Consider the following 15,839-nt stretch of genomic DNA (forward strand, 5'->3'; position numbering starts at 1 on the left):
TTCCCTGGAGCCCTCTAGAGCCCTCCCGTTCCTTCCCTTCCTCTTTCTCTGAGGTCCAAGTTCTCACCTTTGAAAAGAGGCTGAAACATCCTAGGCGGCTCACAATGCAGTAAACTTCAGGAAGGCGCTTCCCTTTGCCTCCAGGCTTTTTGGAGAGAAACACAAGGGAATTATGAGTGTTGACAACCTCAGGGAAGAAAGGAACTCACATGTTTTTTGGGAGACTGTCATGTGCCAGATGTTTCCACATTATCATAGCTCTGGAAAACCCAATAAAGTAAGTTGTTATCCCATTGTGTTTATTATAATGTTTGTTATAATTGTTTCGTATCCCTATATGTTTATTATAATGATAATTTCAAGTGAGAAATCATTTTTGAAGATCTTTCTGAAAACTCAGTTTTAAGCTAATTTTCAAACCAAAAAAAAAATCAATCTCAATACTTTTTTTTTTTTTTTTTTGAGATGGAGTCTCACTCTGTCACCAGGCTGGAGTGCAGTGGCATGATGTTGGCTCACTGCAACCTCCACCTCCCAGGTTCAAGCGATTCTCCTGCCTCAGCCTCCCAAGTAGCTGGGATTACAGGCTCGCACCACCATGCCCCGCTAATTTTTGTACTTTTAGTAGAGAAGGGGTTTCACCGTATTGGCCAGGCTGGTCTCGAACTCCTGACCTCATGATCTGCCCGCCTCCACCTCCCAAAGTGCTGGGATTACAGGTGAGAGCCACTGCACCCTGCCCAATCTCAATACTTTTAAAAAATTTTATTTATTTATTTTTGGAGACAGAGTCTTGCTCTGTTGTCCAGACTGGAGTGCAGCGACTTGATCTCGGCTCACTGCACCCTCCACTTCCCAGGTTCAGGAGATTCTTGTGACTCAGCCTCCTGAATAGCTGGGATTACAGGCGTGTGCCACCACGCCCAGCTATTTTTTTGTATTTTTAGTAGAGATAGGGTTTCACCATGTTGGCCAGGCTGGTCTTGAACTCCTGAGCTCAGGCAACCTGCCCACCTCAGCCTCCCAAAGTGCTAGGATTACTGATGTGAGCCTGTGCCCGACCTCAGTCTCAATACTTTAACCCTAAAGTAATTTGATCAACAAAATTATTATCTCACTTAACTTTTTCAATTATCCATGCTTTTTATTTTACTGATTAATTCAAAAAATGTTTCTTGAACACCTACTATGTGCCATGCATTATACTTGACTCTAAAGTTTTTCAGCCTATTTCAGAGACTCAAGTATATTCTCAGTGGAAAAAAATTCACCATTACTGAAGATGTTCAAAAGAATGGGCCTGAAAATGACAACTGTAAAATGCTTTAGCAGGATCATTGCACTGAAATAAGTTTCTGACTTTTAAAGGTGACTGTTCTGAAGGGGACATTCTTGAATTATTTGAGTCTTCTCTCCTTAGAAACCATTCTGAATGTTCTCTCTAAGTGATCAGGGTCTGTTTGGCATGTTTTATTAGAAAAAAAAATTTCGCTTAAAGAGAGAAAGGTCTTTTATTTGGCAGGAAAAATAACGGATCAAGTATTTTTGTCCAGTTGCGGTGGTTCATGCCTGTAATCTCAGCACACTGGGAGGCCGAGGTGGGAGGATTGCTTGAGCCCAAGAGTTCGAGACCAACCTGGACAACATAGCAAGATCCTGTCTCTACAAATAATTTAAAAATTAGCCACGTGTGGTAGTACATGCCTGTGGTCCCAGCTACTCGGGAGGCTGAGGCAGGAGGAACACCTGAGCTGGGGAAGTCGAGGCTGCAGTGAAACATGATCCACTGCACTCCAGCCCAGGCAGCAGAGTGAGACCCTGTCTCAAAATGAAATAAAAGTATTTTCTTTCTGATGGAAACGGACATTCCCACCTACCAGTAAGACTCAGGTGAGCCCCCTCAATTCCTTTTTTAATTTTTTATTTTTTAGTATATATTTTTAAAATAGAGACAGGGGAGACAGGGCCTCATTTGTTGCCCAGGCTGGTCTCGAACTCCTGGTCTCAAGAGATCTGTCCCTCTCATACCCCCAAAGTGCTGGGTTTATAGGCATGAGCCACCGTGCCAGCTTTTTTCTGTGATTTGAACTATGCTGATTCAGCTGCCACTCCCCCTGCTCTTTCTCCTCCTGTGGCCGGTCGGGGAATCTCAGTCTCATGGGACTAGGAAGCCAGACCTGGCTCTTGCACAAGGGCTAGGAAGTCCATGAGGCTCTTGCAGGCTGAAAGCAGAATGTACTCACCAGCAGTCTTCGGCAGTAACCGAACCTTCTGCTCCCATCTTCTCCAGTTAAGACAAATGAGAATGTTTCACTGTGGTTGGGAAAACACAAACGTATCACAAAGCAAAACAAAACCAAAGACATCTCATCACTCTGCAGCAAGGGGTGGCAGTGAGCAGCCATGGGACACACTGCAGGAGGCTGTAGGAAAGGCCACTCCCCGTCCTACCTGTCCCTGTCCGTGCTGAGACACTGGTCACCCATAGCTTCATAGTAAATGTCAGTGAGACTGGGCTGGGCGCAGTGGCTCATGCCTGTAATCCCAGCACTTTGGGAGGCCGAGGCGGGTGGATCACTTGAGGTCAGGAGTTAGAGACCTGCCTGGCCAACAGGGTGAAACCCCATCTCTACTAAAAATACAAAAATTAGCCAGGCATGGTGGCACATGCCTGTAATCCTAGCTACTGGGGAGGCTGAGGCAGGAGAACTGCTTGAACCCAGGAGCCAGAGGTAGCAGTGAGCCAAGATCATGCCATTACACTCCAGCCTGGGGGAAGAAGTGAGACTCTATCTCAAAAAAAAAAAAAAAAAAAAAAAAAGTCAGTGAGACTTGAGACCTAAAGTGTAGCTGTGGCCTGAGACGAAATGTGGTGCTTTGTTTCCATCATGGGCTATCCCGTCATTTTTTCATTTTTTCTTTTTTTTTTTTTAAGACGGAGTCTCACTCGGTTGCCCAGGCTGGGATGCAGTGGTGTGATCTCGGCTCACCACAACCTCTGCCGCCCGGGTTCAAGCGATTCTCCTGCCCCAGCCTCCCAAGTAGCTGGGATTACAGGCGCCTGCCACCACCATGCCTGGCTAAGGGCTCTCCCATCATTCAATCACCTGAGCTGCCCCATTGTACAAAACACAACTGTCATTTACTCTGGAGGCTAAAGAGAGGGAAGAGCCTGGGGTGCTGTCCTCAGGGAACCGAGCATGTGTGAGTGCAGTGACATCTGCTCATCTAGGGATGTGACTCAGTGAGGGAGCAGCGGAAGACGGGGACAGTTCTGTGCCCCTCTTGGAATTGCCCTGGGGCAGCTCTCTCAGGGCATGGTCTGTACAGGGCAGCCCTGAGGCTTGGACGGTCCTTAAAGACTGCTGAGCCACCCTCAAGGAACGCGGTACCCCTTAAAGACAGGACCCGCAGCCTACTGAGTTTGGCCAAATGCTGAAACATCTGATAATAAAAACACTGGTGTCTAATTACACGGGATGAAGCAGAAATGTAAACGGATCCCAATCCAATAAACAGCTGGATAGGAGACTGAAGAGATGTTTCAGGATGAGAACAGAGAAGGGCAATGTTGCCCTAACTTTTCCCAGGCTAAGAATTATCTTCCGGGAGGCTTCTGAAACAAGCATCCCCAGATGGAGTGGGAAGCCCAGGAGGTCTGCATGCTGGGCACGTGACTCTCACCTTCAGGGAAGCTTTAAAAACACCCCTTGGGGAAAGCTCTAGGCCAGGGCCCATCAGGATTACTTAACGGTGGGAATGACTCATGGGGTCTGCCACCTGTAACCCAAACGGATCCCAATCCAAGAAACAGCTGGTTAGGAGACTGAAGAGATGTTTCAGGATGAGAACAGAGAAGGGCAATGTTGCCCCAACTTTTCCCAGGCTAAGAATTATCTTCCGGGAGGCTTCTGAAACAAGCATCCCCAGATGGAGTGGGAAGCCCAGGAGGTCTGCATGCTGGGCAGGTGACTCTCACCTTCAGGGAAGCTTTAAAAACACCCCTTGGGGAAAGCTGTAGGCCAGGGCCCATCAGGATTACTTAACGGTGGGAATGACTCATGGGGTCTGCCACCTGTAACCCCGTCTCTAAGTCTCGCCTTAGTCTTTGGGGCTGCGAAGGAGAGAAGCCAGCTCGTACCTGGTGAACTGCTGGACAGGAACCCAATCCTTGGCATCGGGAAAACAGAACTGGGGAATGGCCTTCAGTTGGTCCTCAGCTTCTCTCATGAACTTGAAAGACCTTTCCAACTGCAGGGAGAAAGGTGAGAGAAAATTCGAGAACAAATCTCAGCATGGGAAATTGAGGCTGATGATGGTAAGGATGGCCTCTCCCACCTTTCCACATTTGTGACTGCCGCCTTAACCTCTTTCCTTGGGAAGGGCTTGCAGCTCAGTCGGCTGGGGCATTTTTCCCCCAGTGCAGTTCCAACTATAGACCTCTGGGAGAAGTTGGGAGGAAAAAATAGTATGCTTTAGAGAATCACTCTCTATGCTTGACACTCTAGAATGTAACTATTTCAATGAATAAAAAAAACTGCCAGCAATCCTTTCCAAATAGGAGGCTCAGGAATCTGGAAGGCAGAGCTTCCAATCAGGCCTTTCTATCTCTGGGCCCAGGCAAAGCCGTCCCTTTCGCACTCCAGGCAAAGACTGTTACAACATTCTCAGTGAATAAATCCAGTAAAACCATATTATGCTGGGAAATTCAACTAATTTCAGACAGTCATTGAGTGTTGGAACTAGACGGAAGCGTGACACCATCCAGCCTGACATTCTTATTTCAGCAAGAAGGAAATAAGCCCCAGGTGTGAAGTGATGTGTCCTGGTCACAGGAGTTAATGTTCAAACTAGGAAGAAAAATGATCTTAATCTTTTTTTCTCTCTCTCTCTCTTTGTGATATTCTAGCACATCATACAGTATCTGACATATCAAAGACTGGATGAATGTTATCTTGTTAAAGAACAGGAGGAGTACTTTGGGAGGCCAAGGTAGGAGGATCACTTGAGGCCAGGAATCCAAAACCAGCTGGGGCAACATAGCAAGGTCCCATCTGTACGGGAAAAAAAAAAGAAAAAAAGAACAAGGGCCGGGAGTGGTGGCTCACACCTGTAATCCCAGCACTTTGGGAGGCCGAGGCGGGTGAATCACCTGGCGTCAGGAGTTTGAGACCAGCTTGGCCAACATGGCGAGACCCCGTCTGTACTAAAAATACAAAAAAATTAGCTGGGTATGGTGGCGGGCACCTGTAGTCCCAGCTGCTCGGGAGGCTGAGGCATGAGAACTGCTTGAACCCAGGAGGTGGAGGTTGCAGTGAGCCGAGATCACACCACTGCACTCCAGCCTGGGCGACAGAACAAGACACTGTCTAAGAAAAAAAGGACAGGATGAATTAATAAAGTCTGATTTAGAGATGATATTTAAAATCGTGAGTTTATTTTGCTTATGAACAGAAAGTTGTGATTTTTTTCTTTCTATGTATAAATAGATATTTTTTAGAGCCAGAGTCTTGCTATGTTGCCCAGGCTGGACTTGAATTCCTGGGCTCAAGCAACCTGCTTCAGCATCCTGAGTAGCTGGGACTACAAGTGCATACCATCGCACCTAGCCAGAAATCTGTGCTTTTAAAAAGCACCCCAGATACAAGTTTGGGAAACACAAAAGAATAATTGCTAATTATTTATCTCATTATTATTCATCTTTGCTTATAAACAGGTACTTTTTCATGTGAAGAGAATTGTAGGCTTTGTTGCTGTTGTTAATAGGTTTATACTTGTTAAATTTCCTTTATAAAAAGTTAAAGAAAAATACATCATGCTAAGGTTATCTTCAGTGATTTGAAATATCACATATCTGAATATCTGAGGTTAGGAATTTATAACGTCTAACCTAAATATAATGGCTAACCTGTATTTTTTCTTTCTTTCTGTTTTCTTTCTTTTTTTTTTTGAGACAGAGTCTCACTATGTCGCCCAGGCTGGAGTGCAGTGGCGTGATCATGGCTCACTGCATGGGTTCTCTGCCTCATGGGTTCAAGTGATTCTCCTGCCTCAGCCTCCCAAGTAGCTGGGATTACAGGCATGCACCACCACACCTAGCTATTTTTTTTTTTTGTATTTTCAGTAGAGACAGGGTTCCACCATGTTGGCCAGGCTGATCTTGAACTCCTGGCCTCAAGTGATCTGCCTGCCTCGGCCTCAAAGAGTGTTGGGATTATAGGCGTGAGCCACGGTGTTTGGCCCTAACCTAAATTTTTCTGTAATAATTTGCATAATTTCTTTGTTTCCAATAGCTTGCTAGTGAGCTCCACTTTATTTATTTATTTATTTATTTATTCTTTTGAGATGGAGTCTTGCTCTGTCACCCAGGCTGGGGTGAAATGCCGCAATCTCAGCTCACTGCAACCTCCACCTCCTGGGTTCAAGTGATTCTCCTACCTCAGCCTCCCAAGTAGCTGGTATTATAGGTGCCTGACACCATGCCCGACTAATTTTTGTATTTTTAATAGAGACGGGGCTTCACCATGTTGGCCAGGCTGGTCTCGAACTCCTGATCTCAAGTGATCCACCTGCCTTGGCCTCCCAAAGTGTTGGGATTACAGGCATGAGCCACCGCGCCCGGCCCAAGCTCCGATTTAAAACACCCTTGCAGACAGTTTCTGAAGTCGGCAAGCCAGCAGTCCTGTTCACTGCTCCTGATGGTCAACAAGCCTTCCCAAGGTCACCACGTGTCAGAGAGAGGAGGGCTCTGAAGAAGAGTATCCAAAGGCACAAAGCACCAGACTGGTTGTTTCCAACTTTAAAAACCACTTCCTGGCCGGGGTGCGGTGGCTCACGCCTGTAATCCCAGCAGTTTGGGAGGCCAAGGTGGGCAGATCACGAGGTCAGGAGATCAAGACCATCCTGGCTAACACGGTGAAACCCCGCCTCTACTAAAAATACAGAAAAATTAGCTGGGTGTGGTGGCGGGCGCCTGTAGTCTCAGCTACTCAGGAGGCTGAGGCAGGAGAATGGCGTGAATCCGGGAGGCAGAGCTTGCAGTGAGCCGAGATCGCACCGCTGCACTCCAGCCTGGGCGACAAAGGGAGGCTCCGTCTCAAAACAAACAAACAAACAGAACAACAACAACAAAAAAAACCCACTTCCAGTATGATTCCCCTCAGGCTAGGCCAAATTTAATTGAAGCCATGGGGTGCCACTAATACTAGTGGTTAAGACAGCAATCAATCAGTAAAACACAGTCACTATTTATAGACTTAGTTGTCCTTTAGTTGTTCTTCTTCAGAATAAATAGCCACTATTTCTTTTCTATATAAGAGTTCTCTCTTCCATCCACGATGACACAGATGAACCCAACTGGCCCAGGAACAGTCTTTGAGTTGGTAATTCACAAGCTCAGACTGTCCCCTAAACAGTAATTTTGACTGTCCTTGCATAGTTATGCAAAGAAGTAAATACCAGCTGGGTGTAATTATAGGAAGGGGTCATTAATCACCACAGAGTGAATGACTTAATTTCTAAAGAAGACCAAAGAAAGGACCAGCCAAGAATACCAAAGGGAGGAAGAATACCAAAGGAGTTTCTCCACGAAGGAAACAGCATTCAGGATGAAGAGCAGACCTCGGGGAAACAAGTTCCAGCCCTTTTCAACAGCCCAGTCACTACTTGCATGCACCCACCCCAGATCACACATAGGACACACACAAATACAGGCACACATGTGCCTACCCACATGTCATCAACCTATGAGTTATCAGCGCATACACACACAGGCTCATATATGCAGAGGAGCACAGTTACGGGAAGCTGCACACAGAAATTTCCCACAAATACAACTAATCACAGATGGCTGGAAAACAGCCCAGTCTCCCTGAACTGTCAAAGATAAATATGGGATAGGAAACGTTTTAATGGAACATTAGCATGCAAATAGGGGCTGTGCCTTGATTCAGGTGACTTGACAGAAGTGAGGGATAAAACCCACAAAAAAAGTTTAAAAAGAGAAGAGAGAGAAGGAAGAAAAGGACCTTTCTACAGAGGGAGCAAGGGAGCAAAGACAAGGAGATAAAATGCCTGACATGTAAAAATACCTGTACAAGGATGATCACCATTGCATTAAAAAAAAAAGCTAGGCACAGTGGATCCCAGCACTTTGGGAGGCCGAGGTAGGCAGATTGCTTGAGCCTAGGAATTCAAGGCCAGCCTGGGCAACAGAGAAAGACCTCGTCTCTACGATAAATAAATAAATACATAAATAAGCTGGGCATGGTTGCATGTGCCTGTAGTCCCAGTTACTTGGGAAGATGAGGCGGGAAGGCTCACTTGAGCCCAGGAGGTTGAGGCTGCAGTGAGCTGTGATCGTGCCACTCCATAACATCCTGGATGACAAGAGCAAGAGAGAGATCCTGTCTCAAAAATACACACACAGGCAGGGCATAGTGGCTCATGCCTGTAATCACAGGACTTTGGGAGGCTGAGGTGGGCGGATCATTTGAGGTCAAGAGTTTGAGACCAGCCTGACCATTATGGTGAAACCCCATCTCTACTAAAAATACAAAAATTAGTTGGGCATGGTGGTACATGCCTGTAATCCCAGCTACTCGGGAGGCTGATGCAGGACAACTGCTTGTACCCGGGAGGTGGAGGTTGCAGTGAGCCAAGATTGCACCACTGCACTCTAGCCCAGGCAATACAGTGAGACTGTGTCCAAAAAAAAAAAAAAAAAAACCACACACACACACAGAGAAACACTGGTTGCCAGATACATTTCCAACAGAAGGGGACTGGTTACATAGATAAATAGACTAGGGAATACTCACATATTGGAACATTATACAACTTGAAAAATGATGTTTTAGAATTTTTATTAAATATGCTTATAAATAATGAGAGGTTTACAAAAGAGTACATGCAGCATGATACAAAAATTCTGCAGTGTATAATTCCAGTCTTGTAAGAAAATTACACCATTAGAAAAGACTGGAAGAAAAAGAAAATGTTAACAGTGACGGTCTCTGTGTGGTGGGATTACCAGTGATTTCTTTCCTAATACATTTCTGGATCAGTTTCCTTTTAAACAGTGACTGTGCAACTTTACTCTAGAAAAAAAATTTAATGTGGGTGACTCCAGGCTGGAAACAATAATCATTTGATCATTATGGTGAGTCATTAATTAACTAACTCACGAATTAATGCATCCTTGATTCCTACAACACTGAGTAAGCATTGCCACGTGAACAGCATTGTGCTAGGCCCCAAGGCAATGAACAGGATAGCAGGACAGCCCTTCACGCCTCAGTGATCGCTGTTGTGAGTCAGTGTGAGCATACCCAGCGGCCTCTCTTACCCATGGGCAGCCCCCGCCGAAAAAAAATCTGGGCATACCTGTGGCAGTGGGGTGTCACGGGCTCATTCCTTAGAGGTGTGATAGCTAGAGGAAGGTGAGTGTCACCTTTGGAAGGCCGGTGCCTATGGTTTACTTCAGTCTACATAATTGCTATCCTAAACTCCAAAAATAGGACTTGATTGTGGTGTTGGAGCACAGTGGACAGGATGGAAGGAAGGCTGGCCTACGAAAGGAGGGGAGGCCTGGGGACAGCAGGATCTGGGCCTTGGTAGATGCTGGGGTTGTGCCTGGGTGGTGATGGCAAAGGGAGTCCCTGAGTGGGCAAGGACAGAAGCTCCCTCCCTTCTGCCCTCCCTGAGGCATGAGTCTGTCCAGAGACCATCAGAATCTACCTGGGGAATCTTTGCATGCTTTTCTGGGGGTGGGGGGAGATGGTTATTTTATGTCCTCCTGGCAGAGTTTAAATTCCTTGAGGACAGGAGACACATTTCGTTCATCACTGTAATCCCCTAGGCCCAAACAGAAAATTGCTTGAATGCAATATATTCTTAGTAAATTCTGGTTGAACTGAATTAGAATATGGTGGAACCTCTTTAATGCTGATGTCAAAGCCTAAGAATAATTTATAAATTATTGGCCATGTTGCTTCAGGCTATATTAAGTGCCATTTTATTTATTTTATTTTAGGTGCCATGATTTAACATATGGTAAAGCTGAATCCACACGACCATGGTCCATGACGTAAAAGTGTCACAGGTGTGTGAACCACAGTGACTCCATCTTGAGTAGGGGCTGGGTAAAATGAGGCTGAAACCTACTGGGCTGCATTCCCAGATGGTTAAAGCAGAGACAGGAGGTCGGCTTTTATCAGCAAGCTGATAAAACAGGTTGCAGTAAAGAAGCTGGCCAAAACCCACCAAAACCAAGATGGTGATGAGAGTGACCTCTGGACGTCCTCACTGCTACACTCCCACCAGCATCATGACAGTCTACAAATGCCATGGCAACGTCAGGAAATTATCCCATATGATCTAAAAAGGGGAGGCATGAATAATCCACTCCTTGTTTAGCATATAATCAAGAAATAACCACAAAAATGGGCAACCAGCAGCCTCAGGGCTGTTCTGTCTATAAAGTAGCCGTTCTTTCATTCCTTTACTTTTTGCAATCTCTGCTCACTGCAAGCTCTGCCTCCTGAGTTCAAGCGATTCTCCAGCCTCAGCCTCCCGAGTAGCTGGGATTATAGGTGCCTGCCACCACGCCCAGCTAATTTTTGTATTTTTAGTAGAGACGGGGTTTTGCCATGTTGGCCAGGCTGGTCTCAAACTCCTGACCTCAAGTGATCTGCCCACTTCGGCCTCCCAAAGTACTGGGATTACAGGCGTGACTCACCGCGCCCGGCCTCCTTTACTTTCTTAATAAATTTGCTTTCACCTTACTCTGCTAACTCACCCTGATTTCTTTCTTGTGCGAGATCCAAGAACCCTCTCTAGAGGTCTGGATTGAGATCCCCTGCCTGTAACAAAAGGAAAGGACATACACAGAGATGCACAGCACACAAGCAAAGCAGAAGTTCAGCATAGACACAAGTGTGATGCTGCTTAGGGAGACTTGGGGCTTCAGAGGAAAGAGACTCCTAGGCTAGGTTAGGAAGAGATGTGGCTGGCTGGATAAGGAGATGGAAGGAAAGGGCAGAAAGGATGGCATAGTCAGCACAGGGACCACAGCAAGTGAGAAAGCATTTCTGGCCATACTATTTTTTATTTTTTGAGATGGAGTTTCGCTCTGTTGCCCAGGCTGGAGTGCAGTGGCGTGATCTTGGCTCACTGCAACCTCCACCTCCTGGGTTCAAGCGATTCTCCTGTCTCAGCCTGAGTAGCTGGGACTACAGGTGTGCGCCACCATGCATGGCTAATTTTTGTATTTGTCTGGCCAAACTTTTTAAGTCCCTGAATCTCTCCTTTCTGGGACCTCCCAAATTCTCTAGCAGCAGCATTTTTTTTTCATCTGATATACCCTAATTAGGACCCATTTTCAAGATTCTAGATGCTAGGAGTTCCTCAGACTCCAACACCTCCCTCAATTCATGAGTCCCAACAAGGTGATGGTTAGAACCCTGGCAGGCCGCAGGGACCTGGCCACCCTGTTACCTTCAGAGGGAACTGTTGGGTGAGTTCTGGCACGTAGGCAGCCCCGGCCTGCTTCTTGTGCAAAGACACAACCACAAAGTACTCGAAGAGCTGCCTCTCCTGGTACTCGATGAGTTCCCGGGCAAGTGATGGGTACCGAGGCGCCTGCTTCAGGCGGGACTTCACGTTGACCAGGCGCTGGCTGTGAGCTGGGTGAGGCAGGGAGAGAGAAAGAGAGAGAGAGAGAGAGAGAGAGAGAGAGAGAGCAAAGAGCCTGAAATGACCATGAGTCCATGTGGAATTGTACCAAGCTGCAATAGGTTGTGGAATTCTCAGCTCAAATCCTTTTTTCTAATTCCCAAAGTGTCTCTGTGTTTAACAAATTAGTAGGAAACTCTTTATTTGGGATCTCTGCCAAAGTTCTCGGAGAACCAACATTCAGTTGGCTACCAAACCAATCAGGGTGCAGGAGCCTGGCTCTGCTCTGCCATGGTTTTGCTGTCTGGACTCTGGGCAGAGGCTGAAGATGTCTTTGCCTTCATCTGTCTGATGAGATGGGGACAGTGACTCCTCTCCTCACCCATTTCCCTCGTCTTTTGGTTTGTGTGATGTGACAGAATCCAGACTATAGGCCTTTTGGAGCTGGGAGCTTTGTAAACATCCCTTGTGACTCAACTGGCAGAGATCCCACTAACTCAGGAACTCATGTCCACCTCCCCTCTTGCCACTAACTCTGCAATGAAATGGCCTTCCTTCATTCTAGAGGTGAGTCCGAGAGCAGCTGGGTGTCAGAGGCGAATGCAGCAGGGTCACTGAGTGGACAGGTCCCTGTCACCTCGTTCAGCAATCTGGACTTGCTTTCTTTTTTTTGAGATGGAGTCTCGCTCTGTTGCCCAGGCTGGAGTGCAATGGCGCAATCTCAGCTCACTGCAACCTCCGCCTCCCAGGTTCAAGCGATTCTCCTCCCTCAGCCTCCCGAGTATCTGGGATTACAGGCACCTGCCACCACGCCTGGCTAATTTTTCGTATTTTTAGTAGAGACGAGGTTTCACTATGTTGGCCAGGCTGGTCTTGAACTCCCGAACTCGTGATCCACCCGCCTCGGCCTCCTAAAGTGCTGGGATTACAGGCGTGAGCCACCGCACCCGGCCCCTGGACTTGCTTTCTTTGGCTTCTCCCTGGGGTCTGAAAAATTGCAGAAAACTCACTAAAGCCTTGGCCTAGACTATCTAATTTTAGACCCATAGGGACCAATTATTTCAACAACTTCATCAGACAGATGAACTAGAGGCCCTGGATCTTAAGTGATTTCCTCCAGATCACACAGTAATTTGAGCAGAAGTGGGCAGAAGCTCCAGGTCTCTGGAGCCTTAGGGCTGCAGTGTCAAGCCTTGAAGTGTGGAAAACCCTCAGGACATAGGGAGAGGCACGGGAGCAGGGGTCACTGCCGTTACTGTAGCCACCCTGGCTGTCAGCAGCTGTAGTGCCATTTTGATCATGTCCATGACAGACTGGCCCTGGAGCACCCTGTGGCCCCACTGTCTCCCGAGATGTCCACGCCTTGCTGAGCAAGCTCCGGCAGGACGCTTCTGTCCCTCATACTAAGGAGGAGGGGCCACCTTTGCAGCTTCCAAGTCACCTGCCTGAGTCCTGCACGGTAGTGGCTCTCCTCACCTTTCAGCTTCTCCTCTGTGTCACTGTCAGACTCACTGTTCTCATCTGTCACTAGAAGAAAAGAACAAGGAAGAAAATTGCAAATGTGAGTTCTTCTCATGTAGGAAACTCTTTCTATGTGGTAGCACAGATCAAATGTTCTAATTCAGAGGGGATGTTGAGTTGTCTCTTTTTTTTTTTTTTTTTTTTGAGATGGAGTCTCGCTCTGTCACCCAGGCTGGAGTGCAGTGGCGCAATCTCGGCTCACTGCAACTTCTGCCTTCCAGGTTCCAGTGATTCTCCTGCCTTAGCCTCCTGAGTAGCTGGGACTACAGGTGTACACCACCATGCCTGGCTAATTTTTCTATTTTTTAGTAGAGACAAGGTTTTGCCATGTTGGCCAGGCTGGTATCGAACTTCTGACCTCAGGTAGATCCGCCTGTCTCAGCCTCCCAAAGTGCTGGGATTACAGGCGTGAGCCACCGCGCCCGGCCTCTTGTTGTCTCTTTCAATGTATTGCACAAACCACATCTCGTCCAACTCGATGTACTGCCAAATTAATTTGGCTCTAGTTCAGATGGTACTAGATGGTACCTATATCAGATAATACAACAGAAAGTCCTGGCCCCTTTTGTGCAGGCTAAGCAAGGAAGGCTGCTCCCACAGTCAGGCCAGGGCCTGCAGTGCTGGGCTGACTTGGTGGTGGACCAGGACAAGGATGGGGAGGCAGGGGACATGCTGCCCCGGCTGAGCTCCCAGCCCCACCACTGTCCCAAAGACAGTGCGGGACATTTACAAAGCATCAGCTTGTTCTCCTCCTTGGTGAGCCAACCAGAAAAAACAGGAAGCCACTTCTGGAAAGAATCTCTTTTCCGATTCTTGCAGGAGGAGGGCTGGTGGTGGGGGTTCTACCTTTTCCTGAGTTGCTCTCCATTGACTGGGACAGCCTCTTCACCCGTTTCTTTCCTCTCCGGACCTCATAAATGGCGTTGATTCGCAACACCAGCTGCCAGACACCAGGAGAAGAACAGCCAGTGTTAGCAGCCCGCTCTTTGTGGCAGCTGGGCTTCCCTCACTGCCCCTCTCCTAGGACGATGGGGGGCTGAGGCCAGGGCCTGGGGGAGTGGGAGAAACTTCCCATGGGCTCGTGGGTGTCTTTCAATCATTTTTTTAATTTTTTTGAGACAGAGTTTCGCTCTTGTCGACCAGACTGGGGTGCAGTGGCGCGATCTCAGCTCACTGCAGCCTCTAACTTCTGGGTTCAAGAGATTCTCCTGCTTCAGCCTCCTGAGTAGCTGGTATTACAGGTACCCACCATTACGCCCAGCTAATTTTTGTATTTTTAGTAGAGACGGGGTTTCGCCACTTTGGCCAGGCTGGTCTTGAACTCCTGACCTCAGGTGATCCACCCACCTCAGCCTCCCAAAGTGCTGGGATTACAGGCATGAGCCACCGCACCCAGCCCAGTCATTTTTTTCTACCACACAGGAACGTGACTGTCAAGGACACTAAAGGAGGCTGCCAGCTCCACTGCCCTATGGGCGTCTGTTGTCTGGATCTGTTCACGAGCAGCAGAGACCCATGAGGAGACAGCCCATTGCTCGTGATGCAATGGCTGCTTTCCCTCTGAGGCCTCGATGTCACTGCGGCTTGGGAAGGAGCTTTTCCTCCCAAAACAAAACAAGAAAAGGAAGAGACAGAAAAAAAAAGTTCCCAGGCAGGGCTCCCTTCATGGGAACCATTCCAAAGAATGTCAGAACAGCCCTGAGTGGGGTGGGAACCGGGATTAGAACTGCTCCTGAGCCCTAGCTTGGGACTTCGGGGAGCGGTGCCATGCACTCGAGCGTGCAGCCCCATCTGCAGAGGGACACACTCCCCAGACATCATGTACCCTCCATGTGTTCACAGAACACACACATGCAGTGTGCAAGTGCACACGGATACCCTGGTGTGGGACACATCCCAAGCCTCCAAGCAGGCCACTCAGCCTATGTGGTCTCCCCCATCACCACTGCCAGACGCCCTGTGCCCTGCCCCTTCCCACCTCCCAGGCCAGCCTAGTTGTCTGATGCATTTGAAAGGAGACCTGCTTCCATGGAAAATGTTTTTCATATTTCAGACCAAAAAAGTTTGGTGTTTCCTATGTATTTGTTTTCCCTCTTCTTGCGTGAGAAGCTGGTGAGTGCAAATTTATGTATTTCGCTTTGCTGGGTCCCCCAGGGCTTGCTATCAAAGAGCACACATTCATGGCACATGTGATTCAGAATCCCACACATGGAGGAACTCTAAAATTAGTTGTTCTGTGTGCTTACAAAATTAATCTTATTATCTCACAGCTATATGTTAAATGTTATATAACACTTTTATCTGTATAGGTCAGTAAACAAAAATATAGGACGGTAATCAATTTCCATGTTCTATGAATATTTTATTTATCTATTTATTTTGAGACAGAGTCTTGTTCTGTCACCAGGCTGGAGTGCAGTGGCATGATCTTGGCTCACCACAACCTCCGACTCTGGTTTCAAGTGATTCTCATGCCTCAGCCTCCCGAGTAGCTGGGATTACAGGTGTGTGCCACCACGCCCAGCTAATTTTTTTGTATTGTTAGTAGAGACGGGGATTTCAACATGTTGGCCAGGCTGGTCTCGAACTTCTGACCTCAAGTGATCTGCCCGCCTCAGCCTCCCAAAGTGCTGGGATTACAGGCA

At 47.5% G+C, this 15,839-nt stretch overlaps 1 protein-coding gene across 2 annotated transcripts in view; it reads right to left on the minus strand.

Annotated features, from left to right (window-relative positions):
- DENND2A (DENN domain containing 2A) overlaps nucleotides 1-15,839 on the minus strand; it is an 82,512-nt gene that overhangs the window by 35,711 nt on the left and 30,962 nt on the right. For both annotated transcript variants that reach the window (XM_063667891.1, XM_054496815.2), the window contains exons 5-10: nucleotides 14,041-14,134; nucleotides 13,150-13,200; nucleotides 11,497-11,684; nucleotides 4,142-4,251; nucleotides 2,244-2,313; nucleotides 68-145 (exon numbers count right to left, since the gene is read on the minus strand). In XM_063667891.1, coding sequence (XP_063523961.1) covers nucleotides 68-145; nucleotides 2,244-2,313; nucleotides 4,142-4,251; nucleotides 11,497-11,684; nucleotides 13,150-13,200; nucleotides 14,041-14,134 — 591 coding nt within the window. The remainder of the gene's footprint in view (nucleotides 1-67; nucleotides 146-2,243; nucleotides 2,314-4,141; nucleotides 4,252-11,496; nucleotides 11,685-13,149; nucleotides 13,201-14,040; nucleotides 14,135-15,839) is intronic.

The sequence above is a fragment of the Pongo pygmaeus genome, chromosome 6 (genome assembly GCF_028885625.2).
Source record: "Pongo pygmaeus isolate AG05252 chromosome 6, NHGRI_mPonPyg2-v2.0_pri, whole genome shotgun sequence".
Classification (NCBI taxonomy): domain Eukaryota; kingdom Metazoa; phylum Chordata; class Mammalia; order Primates; family Hominidae; genus Pongo; species Pongo pygmaeus.